The 26,569-nt window shown below is 60.1% G+C and overlaps 1 protein-coding gene across 1 annotated transcript in view; it reads right to left on the bottom strand.

Annotated features, from left to right (window-relative positions):
- Positions 1–2,650: 2,650 nt before the first annotated feature.
- The window catches only part of NKD1 (NKD inhibitor of WNT signaling pathway 1), a 73,021-nt gene continuing 49,102 nt past the window's right edge, over positions 2,651–26,569 (bottom strand). Inside the window, exons 4-10 of the mRNA XM_062176826.1 lie at positions 25,484–25,550; positions 12,210–12,316; positions 9,174–9,269; positions 5,469–5,616; positions 5,059–5,143; positions 3,804–3,931; positions 2,651–3,240 (exon numbers count right to left, since the gene is read on the bottom strand). Coding sequence (XP_062032810.1) covers positions 2,651–3,240; positions 3,804–3,931; positions 5,059–5,143; positions 5,469–5,616; positions 9,174–9,269; positions 12,210–12,316; positions 25,484–25,550 — 1,221 coding nt within the window. The remainder of the gene's footprint in view (positions 3,241–3,803; positions 3,932–5,058; positions 5,144–5,468; positions 5,617–9,173; positions 9,270–12,209; positions 12,317–25,483; positions 25,551–26,569) is intronic.

Genomic DNA, 26,569 nt, shown 5'->3' with positions numbered 1-26,569 from the left:
GGGTGCTCCCAGGTATGCGGGTGCTTAAAGGCCCCAGGCCGGAAGGAAATTTACTTTGTACCAACATAAACTTATCTTTTAATTCCAACTTCCCACAAATGTTCTTACTATATTTGCACCTGTCCAAGCGCACAGCTTACCTTTTTTTTTTTTTTTTTCTTGGAAAGCGTTACACAGAGAGGGAGAAACACAGGGAGACCTCCCACCTGCTGGTTCACTCCCCAAATGCTCGTGGAGATCAGGCCGAAGCCAGGGGCCAAGAGCTTCATCCGGGTCTCCTGCCTGAGTGCAGGGGCCCAGACCGTGGGCCATCTTCCACTGCTTTTCCAGGCTATCAGCAGGGAGCCAGACAGGAAGTGGAGCAGCAGGGACTCCAATTGGCATGCTGGCGATGCAGGCAGAGGTTTACCCCGCCATGCCACAGAGCCGGCGCGTTAGTTCCCAGGAAACAACAGAATCCTGACCAGTGTGGAGACTGTGCCATTGTTCTCCGGTGCAAACCCCGCCCCATGCCGCACACAGGCATGTGACCCCAGATGGGCCATGGTGATTGGTCCAGAGATGGGCCCCTGCTCTGAGCCCAGCCAATCAGAATCCACCCATGGGCTTTGCCCCTGGGGAAGATCCATTTCCTTCAGTAGTTCGTCCTAGAGTTCCAGCCGCAGAGATCCTGACCCTAAGAAAGCATGGGATACACGTATTACTCCCGAGAGAGAGAGAGAGAGAGAGAGAGAGAGGCCCAAGGACCTTCATTCAGATCCCGGGTCCTCAGAGCCAGCCCCCTCCTGCCTTCAGCCACAACCCCAACGAGGGGGGCCCAGCCGCAGCGGCTAAGCCCCCCACCAGTGGCTAGGACCGCAGGGGACACCAGAATGCCAGCCCTGTCTCCCTGCTGTGCGGTCGCAAGCAAATCACTTCACCTCTCTGAGCCGCAGAGGGGCTCCCACCGCCTGCCAAGGTTAGGCGCGCCAATAATGAGTAGGATGAGTAACGCCGTGACAAGGAAGCCCCTTTCCCTCGGAAATAACTCCTTACCCTCACATTCAAGACTCTGGAGAAGAGGATCCCGGTCGGTCGGGAGACAAAGCAACAGAGAGAAAAGCGGTTGGAACTGCATTTCCTTCCGCAGTCCCTGCACCTCCATGCTCCACCATCCCCCATCCCCCATCCCCCCCAACAAGCTGCCCTGGCCTCTGGTGCCCAGTGCCTTCAGAATGAGGAGAGTGGAGACAAGATATACATCTCCCTACAGGGTTCCCATGGCTGGCTGCATCCCTCAAGGGTCCAGCTCCCTTTGGGGTCCTCCCCACACCCTGGCCGCACCTGCTGCAGAAACTCCCCCTTGCCCCTGAGGACCCCCACAACGCCAGCCCAGGAGTCTGCATTCCCTCTGCCCCACTTTGTCCGTACTCCTTTTATTACACTCACTTCAAAGTACCCAACGTTCACGTGCAACCCATTTTTCATGAGGACCCCAACTGTGACACAGTGGTCCCTTCCCTGGCCTCCCCAGGTTCAGGCCAGACAGAGGACACTGCACCAGGACCCCAACGCTGGCCATTGTCCCCCTTTCCCTCCAGGCTGCTCTACACCTGCCGGATCTCAGGCCTCAAGAAAGAAAGGAGCTCTGGCGAGTGGCAAGTGGCTTTTGGCCTTTGGTGACCATCTGGCCCAAGAAGAGGCCAGGAAGGAGCCAGAGCAGCGCAGCACTGATTTCTGCACACCAGAAAAGATACCTGAGAGTGTGTATTCATAGGAAGATACACAGGAATGGACAGCGGGCATCTACCTAGAGATGCAGAAAGCTGGGCGAGCACCGGATAGCTACGAATCTGACTGCCACCAGGAAAACACCAGGCTCCCCGGCCTCCATCACAACCGACACACCTCTGCCCAATGCTGCAAAAACCAAACTGCTTTATGTGGTTGCTTCTCTCTCTAGCGATTTCCCGAACGAGAAGGCTGGTTTTAGGGACACTGGAAATATGTGCGTGTGTCTTTCTAAATGGGAGCGCAGGGTGAGGATGGGGGGAAGTAGCCCCGTGTTGTGCACGGCCGAGAAGACAGGGCTGGTTCGGGCATGAGCCCACTGGAAAGGCATGAAAGATACTCCAGAAAGGACAGCGAAGGTTGCTAGGTTGGGACGTAATAAAAACACAACAGCAAGGAGGCCGCGCATCTGCAGTCCGTTGAAATCCCTTGTAGCACGTTACAATCAGGTAAGGGCAAAATAAAATCAGAATAATACTAAGAGGTAGCAGCTGTTTCTCTTCTCGGAGACTTCAAGGGTCTCTGGAAGCCGGGCCAGGTAAGGGTGTCCGGATGGGGCAGAGTTTTGGCCAGGGCTCCCGTGGTGCTGGCAGGGGTGGGAGGCGATCCGTGTGGGCACCGCAGCCTGGGGGCTTCTGCCCCCTCCAGGCCACTTCCAAGCCCAGAGTCATTTCTTGGGTGAGTTATGCAGTCCCCACGACATATAAATAAAAGTTTAGTTCTGTGTTTCCATATATCTTCTACATGAAGGCTAGCTAAATATTAGTGGAGTAACAATAATTATTAATAACAATAACCATCATAATAACAATAATTAATAGAATAATAATGCCTTGGGGGGGCGGCAGGTGCCGGGGGCGGGGTGGGGCGGGGCGGGGCTCTATGTCTGGTAGAAGTGGTGGTAGTGGTGGTGGTGTTCGTGGTGATGGTGGTGCTCGTGTCTCTGGACCGCCTGCCCGGCCTGGCTCTCATATACCAGCACAGTGGGCAGCTCCCTGGCGTGCTCCCGCCCCAGCATGGTGCTGCCTGCGGCCAGTGGGGCCTGCAGGCCCCGGCAGCCCTGCTGGCCTTCCTTGGCTCGGTGCTTGTGCTTCTTGGACCCGAGGGGCGCCAGGGTGGGGAGGAGAGCCGGGCTGGTGGCCAGGTGGGCGGAGGGGGACCCCGCGGGGACGGCAGGTCCCAGAGGGGGCTTGCTTCTCGGCCCTCTGGCCACATGGCCCACACCTACGCTCTTGCCCTGGGCCTTGGGGGACCTCACAAAGTGCTTGCTCCCGTCCTGGGCGCCCCGGAGCCGCTGCTGGAGCTCCGAGACCTTGGCGAAGGGGGTGTCAAGGAGGTGGCAGGAGCCCGGGTCTGCGCCTTGGGGCTTTCGGTGTGTGACGTGGATGGCTTCCGGCTCGTGGGAGCGTGATCGAGTGGGGTTGGAGGTGCGGGTGGGTAGTTCTGACTTCTGGGCCACTGAAGGGGAGCCTAGGAGGCAACAGACATGCAGTGAGCACCGCTTCCCAGGAACCACGCCTGCCCCTCCCCACTCGCCAGGGAGGACGGATGGCAGCCGTCGTGGGTCACAGCTACCCTCCTACCCCAGCTGCCCCTCGCTGCCTGACAGCTAAACTCTTGCAGGGAGACCTTCCCAGGTGCTAAGTGGGAAGACCTGGTCTTCGGCAGCTCCTCTGGGAGAGCTGAGAAAGGCTAAGTGGCAGGAGCTCGGCCACCTGGCTAAGGTGACTGGCAGCCCGTCAGTGGAAATCTGACCGCAGAGTCGTACCCAGGTAGAGCAGCGCTGCACCTGGTGGCACCTGGGTCCTCAGAGGACACAGTCAAGGGAGGGCCATGTGGTTGCCCTGGCAACGGGCCTGGCATGGCAGCCATAACTTCCATCCTTACAGATCATGATCAGTGGATTTCGTTTGACTTAGGGCAGGAAGAACTTTACATCTAAATGCATTTCTCCTGTCCCCTCCTCCGAGGTGGCGCTGTCCACAGAAGCCACGTGCTCCCCCAGACCCCGCCTCGCACCCTTGCATCCTTACCGGGCCCAAACTGGGACGTGCAGTTCTCTATGCCAGCGAGATCTAAGTAGTGGTTTCTTCTCTCGAGGTTCTCATCCACACAGTGGTGGTAGCAGCCGGCCTGCTCCAAGCGGCTGTCGCCCTGGAACCTGCAGCGGGCGGGCGAGGCAGGCGAGTGAGCAGGAGGCTCTGGCCACCCACCCTCCCTCTGCAGCTTGGGAAGGGGACAGCGGGATCATGATGTCATCCGTGCCCCCTCTGCTTCCTCCCTTGTAAACAGAGGCAGAGCCCAGTGCCCAGCCCCTCTGGGCATTGAGCAGGAGTGGCCCAGGACCAAAGCAAATAGGAGAGGATTCAAACCTAGGGAGGCTCCCACAGCCAGGCTTCAAACCAAGCATGCGCACTGCAGGCAGGTGGTGCCTAACTCCCGGCGCCCAGGGAGCATGGGCAGGCGGCAGAGGCGTCCCCTAAACCCTTGGCATGGAGGCTGGCAGATTCCATGACATGCCCCAAAGCCCAGCATGGGCCTCAGCAGTGTGTAGGGGTGTGCAGGTGTGTGTGTGTGTGTGTACCTGCACACGTGTGTGAATGGAGTGAAGGGTACAGCAAGCAGGCACCGTCACAGGCCTCCTTTCTCCCGTGCTCCCGTGTCGGACTCCAGCCTCCCTGGAGTTGCTCCCCTCCAAGGACCTCCCGCACACCCCAGCTCCTCCCCCATCCCAGTCCGCCGCAGATTCCCAGTCGGCACCACACTGCACCTGCTGCTCCCAGGACCTCCCCTCTCCTCCCGGTGACACCCATCCCAACTCCTTACTTGCTTACTGTTTGCACTCCAAGTGCTAACACAGCCTTGCACCTGCTGTTACTGTTATTTATCAACGTTTCTCCTTATACAGCCTCTCTGCTTCCCTCCCTCCCTCCCTCCCTTGCAGTTAAAGAAACAACAACAGGTGGAAGGTAGCTGCCGCCTTACCCACGACCCTGAACTCCAAAAAGCCTGACAACACCGGTTAGTCTGAGGCTGCCCAGGAGGTGCCGCCCGAGCCCCGCCCCCCTCCTCAGCCCCGCAGCTGCTGCCCTCCATAGCACCCCTGGCCCAAAGGGTCCTGTATAAGGGGGTGCAGGCCTCCAGCCAGCATCCGTGTCGGATGCGGAAGCTGATGCCCGAGTCTGCACACCGGGCGTCGTGGCCTCCTGCCCCAGAGAGAGCACACAGGGGAGCCTCCTGCTCCAGGCAAACATGTGGTGCTCAGCGTGTGCCCTGTGCCCCCCGTACCTGAGGGGGGCGCGCTGCTGCTTCTCCCAGCTGCGCAGCTCCTCGGCAGGCTTGGTCTCTGCTCTCGGCCTGGTGCTCTGCAGCTCTGAGAGGCACGAGAAGGCCCGGGTGAGCCGCTGGCCTCCCCCGCCCCAGCCCAGGTGGACCTCGCAGCTCTGTGAAGGCTCGGTGGAAGGAAGGGGCTGAGGAGGGGGTCGCACAGCTGCTGGCCTCCCAGGCCCAGCCCTGCCCCCCTCAGCCTTCACTGTCACCGCAGGCACACACCCCTGCCCACCACCACCACGCCCCTGCTTGGGTGCCCGCAACCCCCTTCCCTTCCCCATCTCGGGTCCGGTGCAGCTCTACTCATCCCGAAAGCCCCCAGGCTCCTGGCTCTCGCCCTGCAGCCCACCCCTCCCGCAGCCCCTCACCGGCGGGATGGAGAAGGACGCTCCTCTTGCTCTGGCTGCCGTCTGGGGCCACGGTGAGCTTCACCCGCAGCGTCTTGCTGGACGCCGGGGAGTGGTTGACGGAGGAGTCGACCACCTCGTAGATGGTGTGCAGCAAGCTGGTGATGTCCTGAGTGGGGAGGGAGGGAGGCAGCCGAAGCTCAGCTAAAGTGCACCGTACTCCCCCCACCCTAGGGTGAGGCAGGAAGCTTCGTGTCCGGGGTTGTTGGGGAGCAGAACAAGGAATCCAGATTGGGGGCACGGAGTTTGAATCCGCTGAGAGGTGCCCTAAAGATGCCACATCCCCAGTACCTGCAGGTGATCTGCAGGGGCTGAGGCAGCTCCCAGCCCCAAAGGAAGTTCTCACAGTGGGCACTGTCCCGCACTGCGACAGGAGAACTCGGGGCGGGTCCAGGGAGTGGGCTGTGGGGGCATCGGGGCAGCTGCTTCAGGTCTGAGGAGTGCCGTGTGCATGAAACCCCAACACCCTGCAGGCACTAACTGTGTGTCTGCCCATTCCCATGTTGAAGCCCCGGGCCCCAAGGTGGCTGTGTCCCGAGGAGTAAGGTTAAATAAGGTCAGAAGGGGGGGGAGGCTAATCCAGTAAGGCTGGTGCCCCTAGAAGAGGAAGAGACACCACAGCTCTCTCTGCACCACGTGAGGACACAGCGAGAAGGCGGCCGTCCACCAGCCAGGAAGAGAGCCCTCCCCAGGGACCACACAGGCTGGGACCCGGCCTGCAGCTCCGTCTCCAGAGCCCTGCCGGTATACACGGCTGCTATTTCCACCAACCCCCGGCATCATCTCAGCAGGCTGAGCCCTGAAAGAGGAGCCACCCCACCAGAGCTCAACCCGATCTCGCTTCTTGGGGGCTGCAGACACTGTGTTCTGTGAGGTCGCAAAGGCTTCTGAGTGCGGGGGGGGGGAGGCTCCCCTCACTTGGCCCCCCCTTGCTCTGAGCACCTGCTGAGGCTGTTTGTCTGACATTGGAAACCCCTGGAGAAGATGTTTTTCTATCCATCAGGTCCTACGCCTGTCCATTATCTGCCCAGCGATACGCCATGGGTACCAACAGACCCAGCGTGCTCTTCTTGCTGCCCCTAAGCCCCTTGGGCTAAGGTGGCAGGGACAGGCAGGGTGTGGAGGGGAGACCTGCAGTGGCAGGGCTGCTGTGGCCCTGGCCCTGCCCATGGGAGGTGGCGCCACCCAGCTCAGCCACCTTGCCCCTTGACAACACAGGCTGACGGCCACGCCAGTGAAGCCAGAAATCCAGCACTTTCCGTGAGACCTTCAGCATCTTTGAGGCTGGAAACTACTTTTTAACAAAATCTTCTGGAGACCCAGACCAGAAGATCTGGGGACCAGACTGGGATTGTGGGGCTGCCAGTGTGAGACCCAGCCTCCTGTCACTCACTCGCTGGCTTCCTGGGTGACCCCAGCAACACGGGCGAAGCCCACAGAGGCCACTGCTCCCTTCTTTTTGTCCCCTGCACTTCTCTGCAGAGCCCCAGTGGCTCCCAGCCTCTCAGATCCTGGGAAGCCCACAGTGAGGCTGCACAGGTGAGCCTGGGGTCCCGGACTGCTGTCCTGGTGGGAGGCAGGCTTTGACAATTGCAACCTGAAAGTCACCTCAGTGACTTCACGGGGCCAGGCTCACGGGAATGGGTGGCCACGGATGAACGTCCCACGGATGAATGGAGGCATTTTTCCAAGTCAGAAAGTCAGCTCAGGGGCCCGCTCTTGAGCTGCGGATGCACCTGGCACGCGGGAACGGGCGTGCCCATGGCCAGAAGGCATGGCGGCGAGCGGGATGTATGGCCAGATTTGAGGAGTGGCTCTGGGGCTAAGAATAGACCAGGGGAAACACAGGCTGAGTCCTCCTTCCATCCCACGCCAGCATCCTGGCTCCTGGGCAGGAGGACGACACCACCCAGGGAATACTTTGTTGGCGGCCAGGCTGGCCCCTGCCTCGCAAGCCCTCACTTCTTGTGCTCGCCCTTCCTGGCCTACCCTGGGTGGTTAAGGTGGGCACGAGGGCAGAAGCAGCAGGCAGCATCCGCTGCAGGTTTCTGGCAGGTCTCCCAGGTGACGGGCAAAGCCCTGTGTGCTCCCCAGCATCTCTGACCCAGGAAAACGGAGAAGGCAGTGAGGAGGGGGCGGGGTTTCCAGCACGGCACGTGCAGCGAGAGGGAGGCGCCAGGGCATTCCTGGGCAGCCAGGGCCTGGCCGTCCCAGCAGCCGGGGAGGTTCAGATCTGGAACTTCTGCTGGCATTCCGAATCTGTGGGGCTTGCAGGGAGGAGGCGAGAGCTGACACCAATCCCCTCGCTACTGCAAAGGGAGACCCTGCCCAGTGGAAACCTGAAGACACTGAGCATCTGGATCCAGCCATGCCTGAAGTCAGTGCCCCGTTCCGCATTGCAGGTGCGGGAGCCAAGAGCTACTCCTTTTGTTGTTGTGACTTAGAGCAGAGGGCGCCGGAATGCTGTCACTTGCCTGCCAGAGTCCGGAATGACAGAGAGGCAGTCATGGCTCCTCCCCCTGGCCTCCACCCCGGCACCAGGTGCACAAGAAACACTACCTGCCCGGAGCCAGGACAGCAAAGCACCAACGCCTCTCTGCACGTGCCCTAGAGCCCCCATCAGCTGGATGAGAGGCGGGCATGGGGCCCAGCTATGCCAAGCTTGCACCCCTGTGCAGACGCACACAGCCGTCAGCCCCTGCAGATGAGGGCCTTCTGCAAAGGGGGGAGGGGCTGGATGTCCGAGACTGACCAGGGAGGAAAAAGAGAAAGAGGCAGAAGGAGTGGCCCCAGCCCTCCATGCCCTCCCCCGAGAGTCAAATCCAGCTGCCACAGCCCCTGAAGGCCCCGCAGGACTGGCCTTCCTGGGTCCTAGATCCCAGCCACGGCTGCGTCTCTCCTGTGAAGCAGCCACCTCCTTGGTCCCCTTCAATTCCTTAAGCACCCTGAGCACTCCCATCCCCGCTGCCACTCAGATGCTCCCAGCTCTGCACACCATGCACTGCACACTGCCTCCTCCGAGAAGCCTTCCCAGATACTCCAGCCAGTCTCGTACCACCCTGTTTATTTCCTTCACCAAACACCTCCCAGCCACAGTTCTCCGACTGTATGGAGCTGCCGCCCTCATCAGACAGAGACACAAAGTGAGAACTGTCTGTTTTGTTCCAGTCATGTCCCCCAAAATAGTGCAAAGCAGGTGATCAAATGACAAAGACACAGGCACAGAGGAAGGGCAAGAGGAGCTCAGGGTGTGGGAGGGAGAGACCCACAGACAGACAGAGAGGCAGGCACGCAGACGGGGAAGGATGAGCTTGGGTGGAGGCTGCGGCCAGAGCTGTGACTGCAGTCACGGGCAGGGCCCTTGGAGCATAGCGTGCCCCGGCCTGCACCGATGGCAGGAGGCTCACGAGGCCACTGTGCAGCACCTCCCCCTCCAGGCCCCAAGCTCCTGGGTAGGGCAGCTGAGCAGGGATGTGGCCTGGGGTGGTCCCAAGCCCTTCCCCATCACCTCTCCCCATGCACTGGCAACTCCTCCAGACCTCCAGGAGGCCCACTGCCCACCCCCCCTTAGGAGCAAGACCTATGTGAGGGAGGCAGGGCCTGGCCTCCAGGCCCGGGGGCCCCGTGACAAGTGACAGGCGGCGGGACAGTGACAGCGACACTCACCTCGCGGGTGACCTTGCCATTGTTGTCGAAGTCGTACAGGGTGAAGGTCCACTCCTGCCGGCTGTCCTCCTCCACCGACACGTCGCACTGCAGCTCCTGGGCACACGTACACAGCGGGGCTGCTCACCCATCAGCTGCGCACCAGCCGCGCTTGGCGGGGCGTGGGGGGCGGCTCCAAAGGCCAGGCCCTGCCCTGGAGGAGTGCCAGGACCAGCCAGGGAGGCCTGGCCTGGGAAGAGACCCTGCAGGGGCACCAGGCACCCTCTGCTCTCCCAGGACAAAGGACACACTCACGGGGGAGGAACCTTAGAGATTCCCAAGGGCTATAAGTGACAGAAAGTGCCGCAAGGAACCTCAACCTAGGAGGCCCGGCCGGGACCCCAGGGTGGGCCGTCTGGATTGCCGGGCCGTGAGGGCTCAACTTCCAGGGTGGCCCAGGGCCCAGGCCCTGCTTGGCTCTCCATGGCTGCAGGACCCAGGGCACGTCCCTGTGTTGCTCTGTGCCTCAGTTTCCCCTTGTGTAGACAATGCAAGGTGATGGTGTCTATCTGCCCCATGAGGTTGTTGGGAAGATTAAATGCCCCACCCTAGGCGGCCTGGGCCCAGCTCGGAGTGTCCCTGCAGCCATGACAGACTATTCCCACCCTCCGTCCTCAGCACCCTCAGAACCGGCCCAGGGCCCTGAACAAGGGAGAACAGGCCTGCTGGATGCATTCCCACCCCCACTTCCTCCTCCAGGGGGGCGAATCTGAGCGCTTTCTACACAGCTGGCTCTCAGAGGACCCCAGAGGGACTGAGCCCAGCGGCCTGTGCACTCGGCCACCCTCCCCGGCCTCTCTCTTCCCTGTCTCTGGGATCACCTCCCAAACTCACTAGCTGCCCGCACACCCTTGTCTCAGGCTGCCTGGGGGAAGTGGGACGGGAGGCTCCGTCTACGCTCGGGCACTGGTGACCTGCGTGTGGAGCAGATGCCCAGGGAGTGGTCGTAGCTGCTATTCCTTCTGCTCTAGTGATTAATCCAGCAGCCTCTTCCTCATTATGCACAGTGGCCCACCGTGAATCTGAGCTGGAGGTGGCAAAGCTCCCTCCTTGGGAGGGCTTGGTCTGGTGGAAGGTTCTAGAAAGGGTGGTCATTTGGAGGAAAAGTATTTGAGAGCCGTAAGATTCTCTCACGGTGAGAACGGACGCTGGCGGGCCGTTCTGTTCTGGGATGTGTGTGCCTCACTCCATCTCTCCTCCTGCCGTGAAGACGCAGGGCCCCAGCTGGCTGGCAGAGGACGGGCTCAGAGCCCCAGACAGGGGAACGGCTGCAGCCCACGCAGGCTGGCAGGAGTGCGCCAAGCATGGCGGGCCTGCCCGCGGCTTCTGCAGCTCCAGCCACTTCCTTCCAGCAGTTCTCGGGCGGCCCACGCTGAGTTCAAAGTCAACCTTCCCTCAGTTGTGACATGCCCGTCTGATGCCTGCCAAGTGCCCACTCTGCTCTGCAAGGTGCCGTTTCGTGCGGCATGACACACACACTGCACACACGTGCACACACACACACCACGAGCGTCTGCCTGCTTCTAAGACAGCTTGGGTTTGAAGTCATCATTGCACCTGCCGGTCCCTGTCACACTGTGGGTCTGTTTGGCCTCCCACCCACCCAGGGAGTCCTAGGTGAGTCCCCTTCAGGGACCATGGCTCAGTCCCAAGGGACCAGGGCTTGGTCAGGCTGCCCCCTCCACAGAAGCAAACACACCCAAGTGTCCAGCAAAGATGGGGCCTGGGTCTGGGCTGCTCAACACCCCCAAAGGCTGTGCAGGGAGCCACGTGTTGGGCACCAGAAAGAAGCTGGCAGCCCTAGCTCCTCGGTCAGACACTATCTGCCCGTCGGCTCCTTTTCCGAGTCACCACCACGCCCATCGTCCCCACGGGAGCCTTAGTGCAGCTCGTCACTCCCACCCCTAATCTGCCAGCCCAGTGCAGCCTCCCGGCCTTTGCTCCTGCTGTTCCCTCTTTCCAAAATGCTCTTCCTGTGCCCCAGACTCCCTTACACACGGGCTCTCCCAACTCCTATCCTACACCCCCAGCCCCAGCTCAGACATCGCCTCCCTGACCTCTGTCTACGGCCACTTCTTGCTCTCCCCTGGGGCAACGCAGGGTCTGGATCGGCCACAGTGTCCCCAACCCCATGCCCCTCTGGTCTGACTCAGGCGACTCTCCCCTGCCCCTCACGCTCCCAGATCCCCGTCCCCATCTCAACACTGCCCGGTGAGGGAGGGACCGCAGCCAATCCACGCTGGGCAGAGAAGGAAAGCACACCCCCCTGTCCCAGACACCCTCCGCAGGCAAGAGCAACATCCCACGGAGGTCAGTGTCAACACTACCCCACCTTACAGGCAAGGCGAGAGAGCGGCTGAGACGTTAAGGGACGTAAGAGCCATTGAGAGGCACAGCTGGGAGGGGAACCTCAGACTGCTGACTCCGAGAGACAGCGGAGGGAAAAGTGGCCAGTGAGCTCCGCCTGGGTAGCCTGGGCCTCGCTTTGGATACCTGGTGCTGTGCCCGCTACAGCGAAGGAATTTGGTACACAGCTGGGCTTAGGTGGGCTGGGGGCAGGGTGCGGGATGGACAGTGAGCTCTCAGAGGGCACAGCTCTCATGTTGACCATGTGGGGAAACTGAGGCTTGGAGAGGGTCAGGGACTTGCCCAGGGTCCCCTGTCCTCTGGCCAGGAGGGCGTCCACCCGTCCTGTGCCCCCAAAACAGACTCAGGAGTTGGAAGGAGAAACTGACCGCAGCCACAGGGCCAGGGTCCCATCTCCCTTGGTCTATCCTGGTGCCTCGCAGCACGGCTCGATCCTCTGGCCGCCACCCCACGTGGAGGGGCCAAGGCCAGGCTGGACGAGCTGAGCAGTGGTGAGTGCTTGGGGACATGTGCAGAGCCAGGAAGCCCCAGAGGGGGGCTGTTCGCACGAGAAGCGAGGGGCCCTCCCACCTGGAAAAGCAGCCCCCACCAGTGCAGGCCCAGCCCCCAGCGCCAGTAGATGGGGCTCACCTCAAACTTGAGCTGCTTCTTGGAGCCCGGACAAGACTCGCCGGCCTTCTCCATCCTCTTCTCATCTCCACTGCCAGGCGCCTCTGTCTTCTCCGGGGGCAAGGCCACTGCGGGGAGTGAGAGGGAAAGCGGGAGGCAGGGGCTCCCATCGGAGGCTGTCAGGGCCCCGGGCCTGCCGTGGCTTTGTTCCCGGGGCCTGGCGTGTAGGACATCTCTGCCCCAGCCTTGCCTGTTGGCTGGGGTCTGCATCACTCTGCTCTCTGGTGCCTGGGGCAGCTGCAGGGGGCTCCCCACGCAGGGTGCATCCTCACCAGCCACTCTGGGCACCCACCTGGCCTCTCAGGTGTCCACCTTCTGCCTCATCTTCACGACCTGCAGCTGGTGCGTTCAAGTCCTGCACAGGAACGTGCCCCCCACCCCCACCCCCCAGGGTAATGTCCCTGGCACGGGGAGCTTAAGGAGCTAGGGGACCAGGGACGTTTCCTACAGTCTCACAGCTGACACCTGGGCCTCCTCAAAGATGCCCAAGCAGGGGAGCATGCTGCTTAGGGTGGGGTGGGGGGATCAGGAGGAGGGAGAACAGTCCAACCCAGGTGGTGAAAGGCACCCACACGCACATACATCACAGCTTCAGGGAGGAAGCTCCCCTGGGATCCCCCCTCCTCAAAGGTCACATGCCTTTGCGTGTCCTGGCAGGTGCAGTGGGAAACATGAAACCCCGTGACCCAATGACACCACTCTGCCGAACACCTCCAAGAGGTGCCAGGAGTGCAGCTCAGGGTCACACGCGAGGACCTTGACCTTAGCCCCAGAAGACAAGGCTCCATCCAACCTGGCAGGTGCCCCACCCGACCCCTTTGGCCCCTTCTGCCCATTTGGTCTCTGCTTGCGTGACAGGGCCCAGGTTTGCCCAGGGATACTTTTCTAGAATGTGTTCACAGCTCTTATCTCATTAGACTCCCTTTATCGCACTGGGGGAGCGACTCTGTTGTCCTATTTTACAGGAGAACAAACTGAGTCTGGCTCCTACTAGAGGGATCCTCCTGGGTCCCCCTGCACTGAGGGTGGCCAGGCTGCCGGGGGAGCCTCATGGGGAGCTGCGATGCCCAGCGAGAGAAAAAGGCTGGGCTTGCTAGGGAAGTCAGGAGCCTGGAGCAATGAGGCCCAGGCCAGGAAAGCAGGTGGCAGCCCCCACACCCCCAGCCCCACTACACTCACCCGGCCTGGCAGGTGTCCCTGCCGGAGACTGGTACTCAGCCCGGCAGCTTGGCTCCTGCCCCCAGGCCAGAGCTCTCAGCCCAGTGGTCAGCCAAGTCCCACCCACCGTACCCCTCACACTGTGTGTCCCTCGTCCCTTGGCGCCACTGTGCATAAATATGAGACAGCAAGCCCACCCTGCACCAGACCCCACCCACACTGCTCCCCAGCAACCCCTGGTGGCAGCTCTATTTCCCAGATGGGATAACCGAGGTACGAACAGCTCAGGGCTCTGCTGGCAGTGACTGAGCTGGGATTTGAACCCAAGCAGGGGAACGAGGACCCCACCTCGCTGACCCTGGGCAATCAGGGCAGCGGGAAGCTGAGTTTTCTCCAAGTGGAGGCTTTGGGAACATGAATGGATACACGATCGCTACATCACTGGATACATGATCACTACATCAGCACAGCCCGGAAGCCAGTTCCCGGAGCAGACACGGCCGGCACAGAAGGCCAGAGCCAGCAGCTCCATCCCCAGCTCTCCTGCCCACTGGACCTGGGGCTCTTTCCTTCCCTTCCCTCTGAGCCTATTGGAAGCCACCAGCCACAGCATTCCGCCTGTGCCACCCGGACTCTGCCATCCACACCCTGCGGTGCCAGAGCTGCCACCACCACGGGGGGGGGGGGGGGGGGGCACAGAGGACACACAGCACAGCCACTACCACCTGGCCACCAGGGGGCGGGCGCTGCTGTCATCCCGTGCGTGGCTCAGCCAGGGCGGGCACCTTCCCAGCACTGAGGACACCCGCCAGCAGCCCAGGCAGGTGCAACAGAGCTGGCCGAGAGTGCCGCAGGGAGAGGCCAGGCTCAGTCACATCTGGGCTCAGATTCGCACTCTGCCACTGACCCCTCTCTGGGGCTTGATCTCCTGGTCTGCAGAATAGGGAAACAGGAAGAGCTTACTTAGTATACAGTCAGTGCTCAATCAATGCTGGCTTTGTCAAGGATGTCAGTGAGTCATGATCCTCACGGGCATCCCAGATCCAAATGATCCCCCTTGCCCTAAAGTCGCCGCCCTGGAGAAACCAGAGACTTCACGGCCAGCAGCACCCTCCCTTCACCGCTCCCGGGTGGACAAAACAAAACAAGGCCTCAGCTCCATCTTCAAAGCCGCTGCCTCCCCCTGCAGAGGTCCTGGCTGCCGATGCCAGCTGCAAGCCGGCCAGGCTTATCGAAACCAAACTTCAAGTTCAAAGGGAAGTTATCAGAAAAGCACCTTCGGGTTCAGTGTTGCCTTTCATGTTCCACTTGATAAAACCCAAAGAAAGGGAACCTCTGTCTCTGCTCTCTCCTTCTCACTGTCCCAGCCCACGCACTGGAGAGCCTGTCTTCCCTCTGGTCCTCCCTCCCTGCCTCCTTCCTTTCTCCTTGCCTGGGAGAAGGGATGGAAAACTTCCCCTCCTCTAAGGACCAGCAGGGCCTGGACTGTCCTTTATTCACAGGTCCCTGCTCCCATCCCTGCTCAGTAAACCACCCAGTCGTCCCCAGGGCAGCCATGGTCAGAGGACAAGCCAGGGTCCTCTGGCAGCACGGGCTGGGCACACGTGGGCAGCAGGACTTCAATCCATCTTGCCCTGAGGCCTTAAGGGTGGGACAGGGACTGCCGGCACCCAGAGCCCCCATTCCCAGGGCCGGAGGAAGTGGCAGAGAAGTGGTTAGAGGTCGGGGCCGGGACTCAGGGGCCCTGTGCCTATGTTCACACGTGAAGCCTCTGGAAGCAAAGCCAGGCAACCACCACAGCCTTGGGCCATCCCTGTGCAGCCCAAACCACCCCCCCCCCACACACACACAGAGGCAGCAGGTGCAGGGTGAATTAGCACTCCTGGGGGTGGGGGGGGGGGGCGCTGCCCAGGCACAGCAACCAGGAACAAGATAATGACGCTTGGCAGAGGTGGACTTGGGCACCTGAGCCTGACGTCACCCTCTGTCTCTTATTCCTGCTGAGCTCAGAGAGCTCCTCTCTGGAGATTATCTTCCAAAGGAGGCATAATTTCAGGGAGAATCTGATTACTCTTCAATGCAAGTTCCTAACTTAAAGCAAGACAGGAAAGCAGAGGAAAAAGTAGAACAAGAGAGGAAAGAGGCAGAGGAGGGAAGAAAGCAAACCTTTCACCTCCCAGGGAAGCACTGCTGGGCGACTCACGGCTAGAGGTGGCAAACTTACCCTGTGAGCCAAGGCCCGCCCACTGTTTTTCTAAATAAAGTTTTATTGGGACGCAGCCATGCTCACACACACGCGATGTGGCTGCTTTCATTCCACAACAGCAGAGTGAAACAGTTGCAACAGAGACCGCACAGCCCTCAGAATCTAAAATATGCACCATCTGGCCTTTTACAGACAAGTTCGGAGACCACTGCTTTGGGCGAATGCAATCCTCTACTCCCTACAGACTACACTAGCCTGGAAACTTGCATAGTACACAACCTGCCCAACCATACACAGTGGCCACGGAAGGAAAACAAAAGTCATCTCTACTTTCACAAAACCAATTCTCAGCCCAAAACAGCACAGGGTGGAGGGGCGGGTAACTAGTGACGGGGCTCGTCTTTGGAAGCAGCTCCCTGTCCCGCTCACGCCGCAGCCACGAGCAGTCGGCTCGCTGTGTTTACCCAGTGATGGTTCTCTCCCACATTAGCTCCCGACCTGGCAGAACTCCACCCCCAGCAACTGCCAGATTAAATGCATTACTTGACCATCTTCACCCGGCTCCCTTTGATGTTCTCTTCTCAAGCTTCAAAATACCTTTTGGAGGGAGATCAGACAGCATTAAACAGAATTACTAATTAATTAAGCAAAGTTAAATTTTAAACACTGTTTGTTGTGTTAGCCAAAAGCCTGAACAGAACAGACTTTTTTCCTCCGCTGAGATCAAAGACAGTCTCTTCCCTTTCCCCTCCCCCAGTTTAAAGTGGGGGGGGGGGGCAGGAGGAAGAGGGAGAGAAAGAAGGGAGTGAGGAAATACCTGAAGGGTGGCAACTTTGATCCCGGGTCTGGACTCCCATCTCCCACCCCAACCCCATCCCTGGCCACGCCCCCAGGGGCCCAGAGGGAGGCCTTGAGGCTGCTTTGGGACTGCAGGCTGGGGACAGCCATGGTCACTTTCTCAGGACTGTTTATCCTGGCAAATACAGGGGCGCAGGGGGCAGGGCGGCAGAGCCCAGCGGGCAGGGCTGCTGACAGCTGGTGCCACCCAAAGAGCAGCAGCAGAAGGGCTGGGAGACGCACCAGGCCCATCCTCTCGCAGCCCCACCCTACCAGGCAGCACAGCGGGGCGGGGCGGGCATCTCCGGGCTCCTGCCCCTCCGCGTGGGATCACTTGGGGTCACACGAGACCAGCCCTGGGAAGCACCTTGTGCACAGTCCAACCCCAGGAGGCACCACCATGAGGCAGGCATCACAAATACGGGTATTGCACACGACGGCTCCAGCACAGAAGGCAGAACGGTGTCTTTTTCTAATTTGCACATGGCAGCATGGGCAGGGTCCTGGCTGGGACCCCCTGATTATTGCAAAGGAGCCTCCATACCTGCACGGCCTGGTTCTCACGGGGCCCTGCCGGCTCAATGCTCCAGGCTGGCACGTGTCTGGCGTGGCCCATGCAAGTGCAGAGAGCAAGTATTCAGCCACCGGATCCCATAGGTGGGCACAAGGAAAGCTGTCTATGGGAGCAAACACGCCATACATTCTGGCTGGATCGAAACTGGGCGCTGGCCTGGGGGAGGAGGGCGCTGAAGCTGAGGCTATCATCCAAACCCTGGATGCGAGCAGCACATGCCAGCCCCCCTGAACACAATCCAGAAAAGTCTGATACCAGGTCAGTCAACTCTGAAAGAAGGGACAAACCGGAGACACAGTTGGGACTAAAAGCAGGCCCCAGTAACGACCAGAAATGACCAACGCTGCAGGTGCCCGGTGGACACCTCGGCTGGCCCCAGCACCTGGCACGCTCTTCTCGGCTGATACAACGTTAAGACAACACCAGCCAGGGCTTCCTGGCTGCAGCTCGGACACTCGCCCTTCTCAACTGTCCTCGGCCACGTTATCTGCCGCAAGTATTTCAGTCTCAGGGTCGCCTGCCAGGATGTTTCGGAGGCCCTGACCCTCCGCCAGCAGCTGTTAGAGGGAATGCCGAAGAGTTTTAATATTAGCCTATGCCAAATATAATTAGGCGGGGGAACCTGCTGGCAGTGAGGAGGAAGGTATCGGGTGTACATTCCAGCCAAATGGTTTCTGGCACTACGTGCCTCAGGCCCTCTGGGGAGGGCGCGGCTAGAGATACACAGATCTACTTGTAAATGCCCTCACCCACGTTGGAGGGCTACCCGGGGGAGGAAGGTGGAGTTCACAGGAGCTCACCACGGCCTCTCAATAACCCCGTGCAGGACTTGACAGCAACTACATCTCGCAAAACAGGAAAGGAAGTTGAAGAGGCGCCATCAATCACGCCATCTCCCTGCTGACGGCCCCTCCCCCGCCAGGGCCTCTGTCTTCCCCGCCCTGGTACCTGGGAGGCTGGCACGCCACCTGCATCCCCGCCACACCATCAACTGTCTGAGCTCTCCTCCTGAGCGCCAGGAGACGCCGAGCAAGCCTGGCCCACAATAGGTGCATCACAGCGTCAAAATGGAGCAGGGGTTTGAACCCAGGGGGCGCACACGGAGAGCCTGGTTTCCCGGCTCCCAGCCACTCTGCCCGGTCCCACCTGCTCCTGCACGTTCAGCAGTCCTTTGTGTTCTCCTAATAAGAGGGTCTGGGGGCTCGTGTTGTGGTATAGCAGATAGAGCCGCCACCTGCAGCACCAGCATCCCATGTGGGTGCCGGTTCCAGTCCCGGCTGCTCCACTTCCGATTCAGCTCCCTGCTAATGGCCTGGGAAAGCAGCAGAAGATGGCCCAAGTGGCTGGGTCCCTGCACCCACGTGGGAGGCCCTGAAGAAGCTCCTGGCTTTGGCCTGGCCCAGCTCCAGTCGATGTGACCATCTGGGGAGTGAACCAGTGGATGGAAGTTCTCTCTTTCTTCCCCTGTCCCTGTAACTCTGACTTTCAAATAAATAACTTTTTAAAACAAAGATAAGAAAAAGGGCATCTGGTGTTCCGGGATGAACACCCCTCCCCCACCCTCCACCTCTGTGCTCTCTGGAAGGCTGATCCCAGGACAGCTCGGGGGACACCCCAGCATCCCCACACCCCCGGGCTTGTTCCATCTATGGTCTCTGTGGCTGGGCCTCGGCTAGAACCAAACAGAGGTCGCCAAGGGGCTGAGGAACCACGCATAAGGCCCCCCCCTCGCACAGGGCCCCTTCCAAGTGGGAATGGCCTTCGTGGAGTGTGCACACGGGCTGTGTTTGTGTCACATTTGCACAATTCGGCATTTTATCCTCCGCTGGTGAAGACGGCTGTCTCTCTCCATTCAGATCCCCCAGGCTGTCGGGGTCACACAGGGTTGAGGGGGCGGCTGAGCTGGCTAGCAGGGTCTCTATTTATGGATCACTGTCATGAAAGAATTCTGTATTCTTTTTCTCAAAAAAGGGCCCCCAAAACCTAAAGCCACCCTAGTCAGCAACATGAGAGCCCAGTCCGTGCGAGAAATATTGCAACTTGGGAGCCGTCCTGCCCGATGGAGAGCCTAGAGCTGGCAGGAGCCGGTGCTGCCCCCTCCAGGGGATGCCAACAGGAGGGCAGGGAGAGATGGCATGGGGGGACAGGGAGAGCAAGCTCTCCACTGGCACACGTGTGTACTGATGCCACGGTTCCAGCTCCTGGGCGCAGCCACGCCTCTTAAGGCACCATCTCCCCTGGGATTCCTCCGTTTTATGAATAAAAAACTGAAATGCATTCAAGTTCAGTTTCCACAAGAATCCAAAGAACCCTGACTTTGCAAATCTGGGGCTTTGAGTGCCACCGCCCCCAGAACAGCCGGTGACCCAGTGCAGGGCTCCCGGGGGTGGCCCCCGGGGCAGCTCCTGGCTTCTCCAGTGGGCGAGAGTGGCATGGCCACCGGGATCCTGCACTCACAGTCCCACGTCCCTGGGCGGCACGCGCCTGTCCCTGGGCTTTGCTGAGGGCAAAGAGAAAAGAAACGAGCTTTTCCGGCCCCTTTCCTCACTGCGGCTCAGGCTGCCGGCCGCTCTCCTTGGAGGTCTGAACGGGACTGAGACGAAACATCTGTTTCTGGAGGGATGGGGCGGGGGGAGGAACATGGCAGTGGGGGAGGGGTCACTACAAACATCAGGGCCCTGCCCCACCCCGCCCCCACGGCAGTGAAAACGTGTGACGCAAGGCAGCTGCTTTTACCACCTAACCCGAGCTACTTGAAGCCAGTAAAACCTCCCCGGCATCGCACCCAAGTCAGAATTTCCACCGCGCCCGCTGAGCTTTTACGGAGAGCAGACTTCAGAAAAGCCACCGCGGTCACAAAGTCCACTTGTTCTCTGTGTCACTGAGGAAACTCGGCGGAGGCCTGGCCGCTGACTCTACCCGCAGGACGGGCCCTGAGCCGTGGGGTGGGGCCTGCCTGCCCCTCTGTCGGCGGGTCCCCGCTGCGCCCCAGCAAACACCCCCTGCCCTGGTCGGGGACCCCCAGGGAAAGCCAGTAGCCAGCCCTGTGACTGCCCTGGAGTCACGTTCAGACACAAAGTCTCGACTCTCTAGCCCAGTGACCCCCGCACTCCGGCCACCACCTGCCAGGGGTCCCGCTGCCCACACAGCATCCCTACAGGGACGTCCAATAGGCATCACAACCCAGCACTCCCAAACACCGGAGGCAGGGGGGTCGCCTGCCACAGCCTCTACCTCGGAAGGGACACGGCACCTCCACGTTTCAGGTGCGCCCCCGACCCCCTCCTCCCCTCCGCCTCCCCGGCCCCACTGCTCCCTGCACCGCTCGCCTGCAGAGCTCCCTCCACGCAGGCCATGTTTACAGACGCCAGTTATCTGACTAAGTGGACGGCAGAACGGGGCAGTCCTCTCCCTAAACCTCCCCAGGCCCTGCAGCCGGTGCCACCCTCATCCCTGACACCTCCTCCTGCCACACCCGCCTCCCTCAGCCTCAGGCTCCCTCCCCTGGCTGGCACCCGCACCTTCTCACACTGCCCCCTCCTCGGGCGTTGACCTCATGGCAGAGCACCACGACCAGAAACTTGCGTGCCCGTTCTCTGGATTCATCACCTCTCTCTGCCCTGGGGATGCCCTGGCAGCACCATGTTCACGGTTGCAAACGCAGGGCCCAGCAGGCACTCAGGAAGTAGGAGCCAGAGGTCTGGATGGTGTCTCCGTCCGCTGTGTGACGTTGGACAGGTCAGTGTCCCTCTCTGGGCCTCAGGGTTGCAGCTACAAATGAAAAGGACTAAATGCCTCTCCTGGAGCCTTGTCAGTGGCTGTGACACCTCTCACCTGAGAAACAGGATGGGTGGGCCTGGGCCCCGGGAGAGCACACAGGACTGGCCTCAGCCACCCAAGGGACAGATCACTGCCTCCGCTGACTTCCTGGCACTTTCATTCTTCTCATGCTTTTTTTTTGTTTGTTATTAATGATTTATTTATTTGAAAAGCAGAATTACAGACAGAGAGAGAAAGGGAGAGACAGAGCAAGATCTTCCATTTGCTGGTTCACTCCCCAAATGGCCACAGTGGCCAGAGCTGGGCTGATCTGAAGCCAGGAGCCAGGAGCTTCATCCAGGTCACCCACATGGGTACAGGGGCCCACGCATTTGGACCATCTTCTGCTGTGGATTGGAAGTGGAGCAGTCGGGACGGTAACCAGCACCCATATGGGATACCAGCACTACCACAGCGCCGGCCCCTCTGAGTGTTCACTGAGCACTCACAGCATGTCAGAGGCTCTGCAACCCCCTGGGAGGCATTCAGGGCTCCAAACAGGATTAAAGCAACTTTGAGAGGAGACCTGTGACCTAGCCTAGGTAGATGACCGTAAGTCTAGGCCAGCCCCTGTCTGGGAAACCCGGGCCCGTGGCACAACCAGAACAGGACAGCCTGCATGGACTGGGCACTTCCTCTGGACCAGGCCTGTTCTCAGGGCTTCTCTCAATGACTGCACCAAACCCTGCAGGAGAAGTGCCATGAGGAGCCCAGCGAGGGAACTGGGGCACAGAGAAGTGAAGCGACTTGTCCAGGGTCACACAGCGAGTGGAAGGACAGCCAGGTGGGGTCGCGGTCTGCCCCGCAACTCCCAGGTCAGAATACAGGGTGCAGGACACTCCTCATGACAGAGGAGGAAGGTCAAGTCCAGGGCCAGAGCAGAGCTGAAGAGGGCCTGAGCTCTCCAGGGCTGCACAGTGCGTGGGGTCTCAGGCCCAGCATGAATGCCCTCCTTGGCAGAGCCAGCTCCCTGGGGCCACCTCCACCTCGGCTTGGGAAGGGCAGGGCCCCCGAGAGACCTTAGAGGGCGGGAGCAGCAGGCTGGACTAGAACCTGCAGGGAAGACCAGAAATGGGCACTTGCGGGTGTGGAGGACGCAGGGGCAGGGCCCAGAGGTCTTTCTCTGCCAGCGAGGGACCGGGCTGGGGCTGCAGCCAGAGACACACCTGGAGGTCGCCCTCAGACAGCGGTTCCTGGAGGTCTCGGAGGGTGACATGGGTGTGCCAAACACGCCTGGCACCGGTCTCCACCCCAGGGTGCAAGCCACAGGCTGCCGCCACCTGGTGACCTGCCCCACTGGGAGGTGGGAAGCAGCCGGGTGCTGAAGCTCACCATGGGGTCACCTCTCCCCTGTCCTGGGTCCTCGCTGGGTCAGCAGAGGGAGGGGTCTGTCTCCCCTTCTCCCCACCCCTGCCACACCCAGTGGCTCTGGGGCCTGGAACTTTTGATGTTTACTTTGTTCTTTCCCGGGTTCAAAAAGAGCTCGCAGCCCCGGCCCCGCACGGAGCCCGGCCTTAATCTCCCATCGCTCCCGCTCCCAGCTGGCCGGTTAAGGCGGTTAAGACGCTGGATTAGGGCCGGCTTTACATAACAGCGCAGGAGCTAGAGCCAGCCTCTCCTGGGATGGCTAAAAGACTTCTTTTTATCTTCACGCCTCAGATGGCCTTTTTTCTCTCCTAAAGAGCTCTCCAGCCCGCCAAGAGGCAATGAACTTGGCCAACGGGAAGACAAAGAAGAGATTGAGGACTCAGCTTGTCTTCCCTTGGCCAGGAGCACAGAGGGACACCCCGGGCCCAGGTCCAGGGCAGGTGGATGGTCCCCAGGCCACACTCAGCCTGTCCGCCATGGCCACGTCCCCATCCTGGGTGGCCAGAGACCCACAGGCAGCCATGGGCCCAGGGTTCTTTCCCAGAGGTCTCCAGGGCCCAGGAGACAGGTCCAGACATCCTCCTGGCTCAAATCAAAGCAGCCCCACTCTCTCTGCCTTATTTATTATTTGATTTCACTCTTAAATTGTTTCTTTTTTCTTTCTTTTTCAAAAAGACTTACTTATTTGAAACGCAGAGTGAGAGAGAATATCTTCCATGAACCAGAGGAGTTCACTCCCCAAATGAATACAACAGCTGGGCCTGGGTCAGGCCGAAGCCAGGAGCCAGGAACTCCATCTGGGTCTCCCACATGGGTGGCAGGGCCCCAGGGACTTGGGCCATCTTCTGCTGCTTTCCCAGCCTATGAGCAGGAAGCTGGATTAGAAGCAGAGCTGCTGGGATTCAAACCAGCACATAAGGGTTTAACCCATTGTACAACAACACCAGCTGGTTTCTAGTATCACAAGGAATCTACGATTATATTCTTGTTACAGAAGTTAAGACATGAAGTACAGATAATACTGCAACCTCCTCTGAGCACCCTTACCAAATGCAGTCCCTCCCCTGTCCAGAGGGGCCAGGTCACAGCCGTCCAGGCCCGTGTCCACAGAACAAAGTACGTGGACCCCATAAGAATACCATGGCGTGTCTGGTGCCTTCTGTTTGCGTGAACATCGTCATGCAGTGTCCACCCTTCCGGAACCCTCTGCTACATGTACACGTTGCACTTCTCTGCAGCTTTTGTTTGAAGAAAGGAGCTGCAAAGCTTGGCCACCAACAATCAATCCAGCCCAACTAGTGTCACCCAACCCCCACTGGACACCAGCAGTGACTGGTAGGATGGCCAGCTGCCCTTGAAGCCTGACACAGGGCTGATGGGCTAGGGGCTTGGACCCGGTGACACCAGCCTCACACCCTTTCCCTGACAGGAGCCAGGACCCTCAAGTGCCTCACGTGTGCCTGCCACCCTCCCACCAAGACTCCTAAGTGCCACCTCTGGCAAGGTGCGTTCCTCCCTACAGGTGCCCACATCCTGAGTGCCCACTGAGTCTGGCTCCTCTCGTGTTATAGGGAGGCAAGGGGGACCCAGAGAGGGAGGACCTGCCCGGGATCACACAGCAAGTCATTGCCAGAGCTGGGAGAAGCCAGCTCCATGGCTCATTTCCTGTCTGTCTGCAGGCAAAGAGATCTCAGTTGAAACCAATTATGTGGTTTTAGGCTGAGCCTCAATGCATGGAAATGTCCCCTGTTTCTGGCTTTAAGAAGAGACCCAGTAAATGGCGGACAGGTAGATGACCCGTGATAAACACTAATGGGTCGCCGCTGAGAGGATGGGTGAAGGATGGAGGGGAGGGCGCCCCACAGTGCACAGGTGAAGCTGGCTGGTGGATGGGGCGGTAACAGAACAAGCAGATGAATGAACAGGCAACGGTGGAGGGGTGGGTATGACAGCAGATGAGTGGATGAGTAAGAATGCTGGATGGGTGACGGACAGGTGGAGATGAGCAACACGTGGACGGGTGGGTGGAGAGAGAGCGGGTGATGGACGGAGCAGAGGTTAGGGATGGGTGGACAAGAGAACAGGCCTGACCATAAGTTCCCATGCAAACAGGCAAGGGAGGAGACACCTGGAATGAGTGGTGAGGCCCACGTCCTGGGTGCCTGGGTCACCCTGCTCCCCACACCTGCACCCTGCAGACCTCTAGGTACCAAATCCCGGCATCTCTCCGTGCAGCCAAGGATACCAGCTGCGGCTTGGGGAGCCCAAGCCCCCGTGTGCCGGCACCAGGTCCACAGGCACAAGGGAAACACGTGCACAGAGCCTTCTGTCCATACGACTCCACGCCTTTGGTTTGGGGCTGCTCCATTTGGAGCCAAGTTTGAGAGCTACCTGGATCCCCAGGCCGCCTCCGACTTCCAGGCGCCAGTGAGAATCTCTGCAAACAGTGCTGCTCCAAGTGCACCTGGGAGGTTACTGGAAGGCGCAGTGGAGTCAGCCGGCCTGGGCTGGAGCCGCAGAGCCTACAGCTAGGACAGCTCCCAGGCCAGCTGCAGCCATGGCCCTCAGGTCTGGCCCCGGCGGCCCCTGACACCCTCCAGACCCTCAAGACACCCTGGGGTCTGCAGCCTGCCCAGACATCCCCCAGGGACCCCTGCACCCCAGCCTGCCAGCCAGCTGCTGCCCTGGCTTTGGCAAAGGGGCTCTGACTCTCCTGGGGCTGCCGCATCCGGCAAAGCCTCGCCCCTAATTCCAAGTGACAAACAGAAATGCCATCCTGTCCAGCAAACACACGCTGGCTTCGCGACGCCATTCCCTCCTCGCTCTCTCCTGATTCTTGCTGCAAATCAGTGCCCATCCTTGAAGGAAGGAAGGGGTGAGCCCAGAAGAGAGAGGTGAGGGGCTGAGTGTGCGTGAGCGAGAATGTGCACACCCCACGGGCACGACACGAGTGACTACACAGGGAACCAGGACAGCTGCATTTGCAACACCTACGCTCTGCCCACCACTGTTTGGGGGCCTTCCCACAGCCCTGAGAAGCTGCCTCCATCACCCCCAGGGCAGGAGGCTGAGGTCCAACACCTGCCCCAGGGCCCACAAGTCACACAGTGCAGGGCCAGTGTGCAGGCCCGCGTGGGCCATGCGCCCCCGGCTCCTCACTCCCAGCCCACGCCCACCGTGAACCACAGTCTCTGGAGTTGGCTGGGCACATGGCGGCCCGAACACCCCATTTACCCCTCAATGCCACAGGGGAGAGCAACGGACGCCAAGTACCTTCCAGCCGGAAGTCCTCCTCTTCCTCCTCGCTGAGGGGCTCTCTGAAAACCTCGCCCACGAGCTCCTGGAGGAAGACAAAGCAGGAACAGTGAGGTAGGCTCTAGGGGAGGCGGCAGCCAGGGCCAGGCCGCGGCAGGCGGGATGGAGAGGGCCCTGTCCTGAGGCTTCTGCTGGGAATTAGCTCAGCGGGGTGGATCCTATGGCACCCGAGAAATCAACCCCCGTGACACTTTTGGGGGCCACGCTTCTCCCTCAGGAAGTCGGCCCCGCCCCACAGGTGCAAAGACGAGACCAGAAGACGGGCCTCGCGGAGCCGGCCGAACCCGCTTGATGGACACGGGAGCAACAGACCTCCCCTGCCGACCCCAAGGAGAGACCTCAATCTGGGGTCCCAGGAGGGCAGTCTCGTGGGTTTGTAAGGAAACCCACGGGGTCACCTGTGCTTTAGGGTGGGTGCCTTTCACCATACTCTTCCCACAGGTGCCGGCTCCCACTGGCTCTCCATCCTGCCTCCCAGATTGCTAACACACACACACACACACACACACAGCCCTTCCGGGAGCTGGCCGGATCCTCGCACACACTTTGCCTGCTCTCTTCCAGTGAGTTCGAGGTGTCCAGCGTCTCAGCCCACCTGGCAGGGCTCCTTCCAGCCCATGGGGCCGGGCAGCTACCCGGACGATGTTGGGTTTGTGAGATTAGTTTGGTGGATCCACAGGCTGGGAAGTTCCTGGGCTGCCAACAGAGCCCTGTCTAGCCCACCCAGGAGGACGGTGCTGGCCGCAGGGAAGGCCAGACCAAGGCTTATCAGCGCTCTGCCAAGAAGAGTTCTCTGATCAAAGGAGGTTGCTTCAAACAGAGCCAGGCAAGGTCGCTGGCCACAGGACTTATCAGAGCCTTTACTACGCTTATAAACACCGGGACTCTGCACACTAGCATACAAGGCGACTCTAAAAAGCGCATGGAGAAGTGAAATGGAAAGACAAGTTTGAACTGGTGCCAAACCGACTGAAATCCATGCATAATGTTTTTCATCATACACATTTTCCGTGGGCCTTTTGAAGTACCTTTGTATACTATATT

The sequence above is a fragment of the Lepus europaeus genome, chromosome 19, assembly GCF_033115175.1.
Source record: "Lepus europaeus isolate LE1 chromosome 19, mLepTim1.pri, whole genome shotgun sequence".
Classification (NCBI taxonomy): domain Eukaryota; kingdom Metazoa; phylum Chordata; class Mammalia; order Lagomorpha; family Leporidae; genus Lepus; species Lepus europaeus.
The sequence above is the reverse complement of the archived record's forward strand: the minus strand, read 5'-3'. Positions and strand labels throughout refer to the sequence as shown.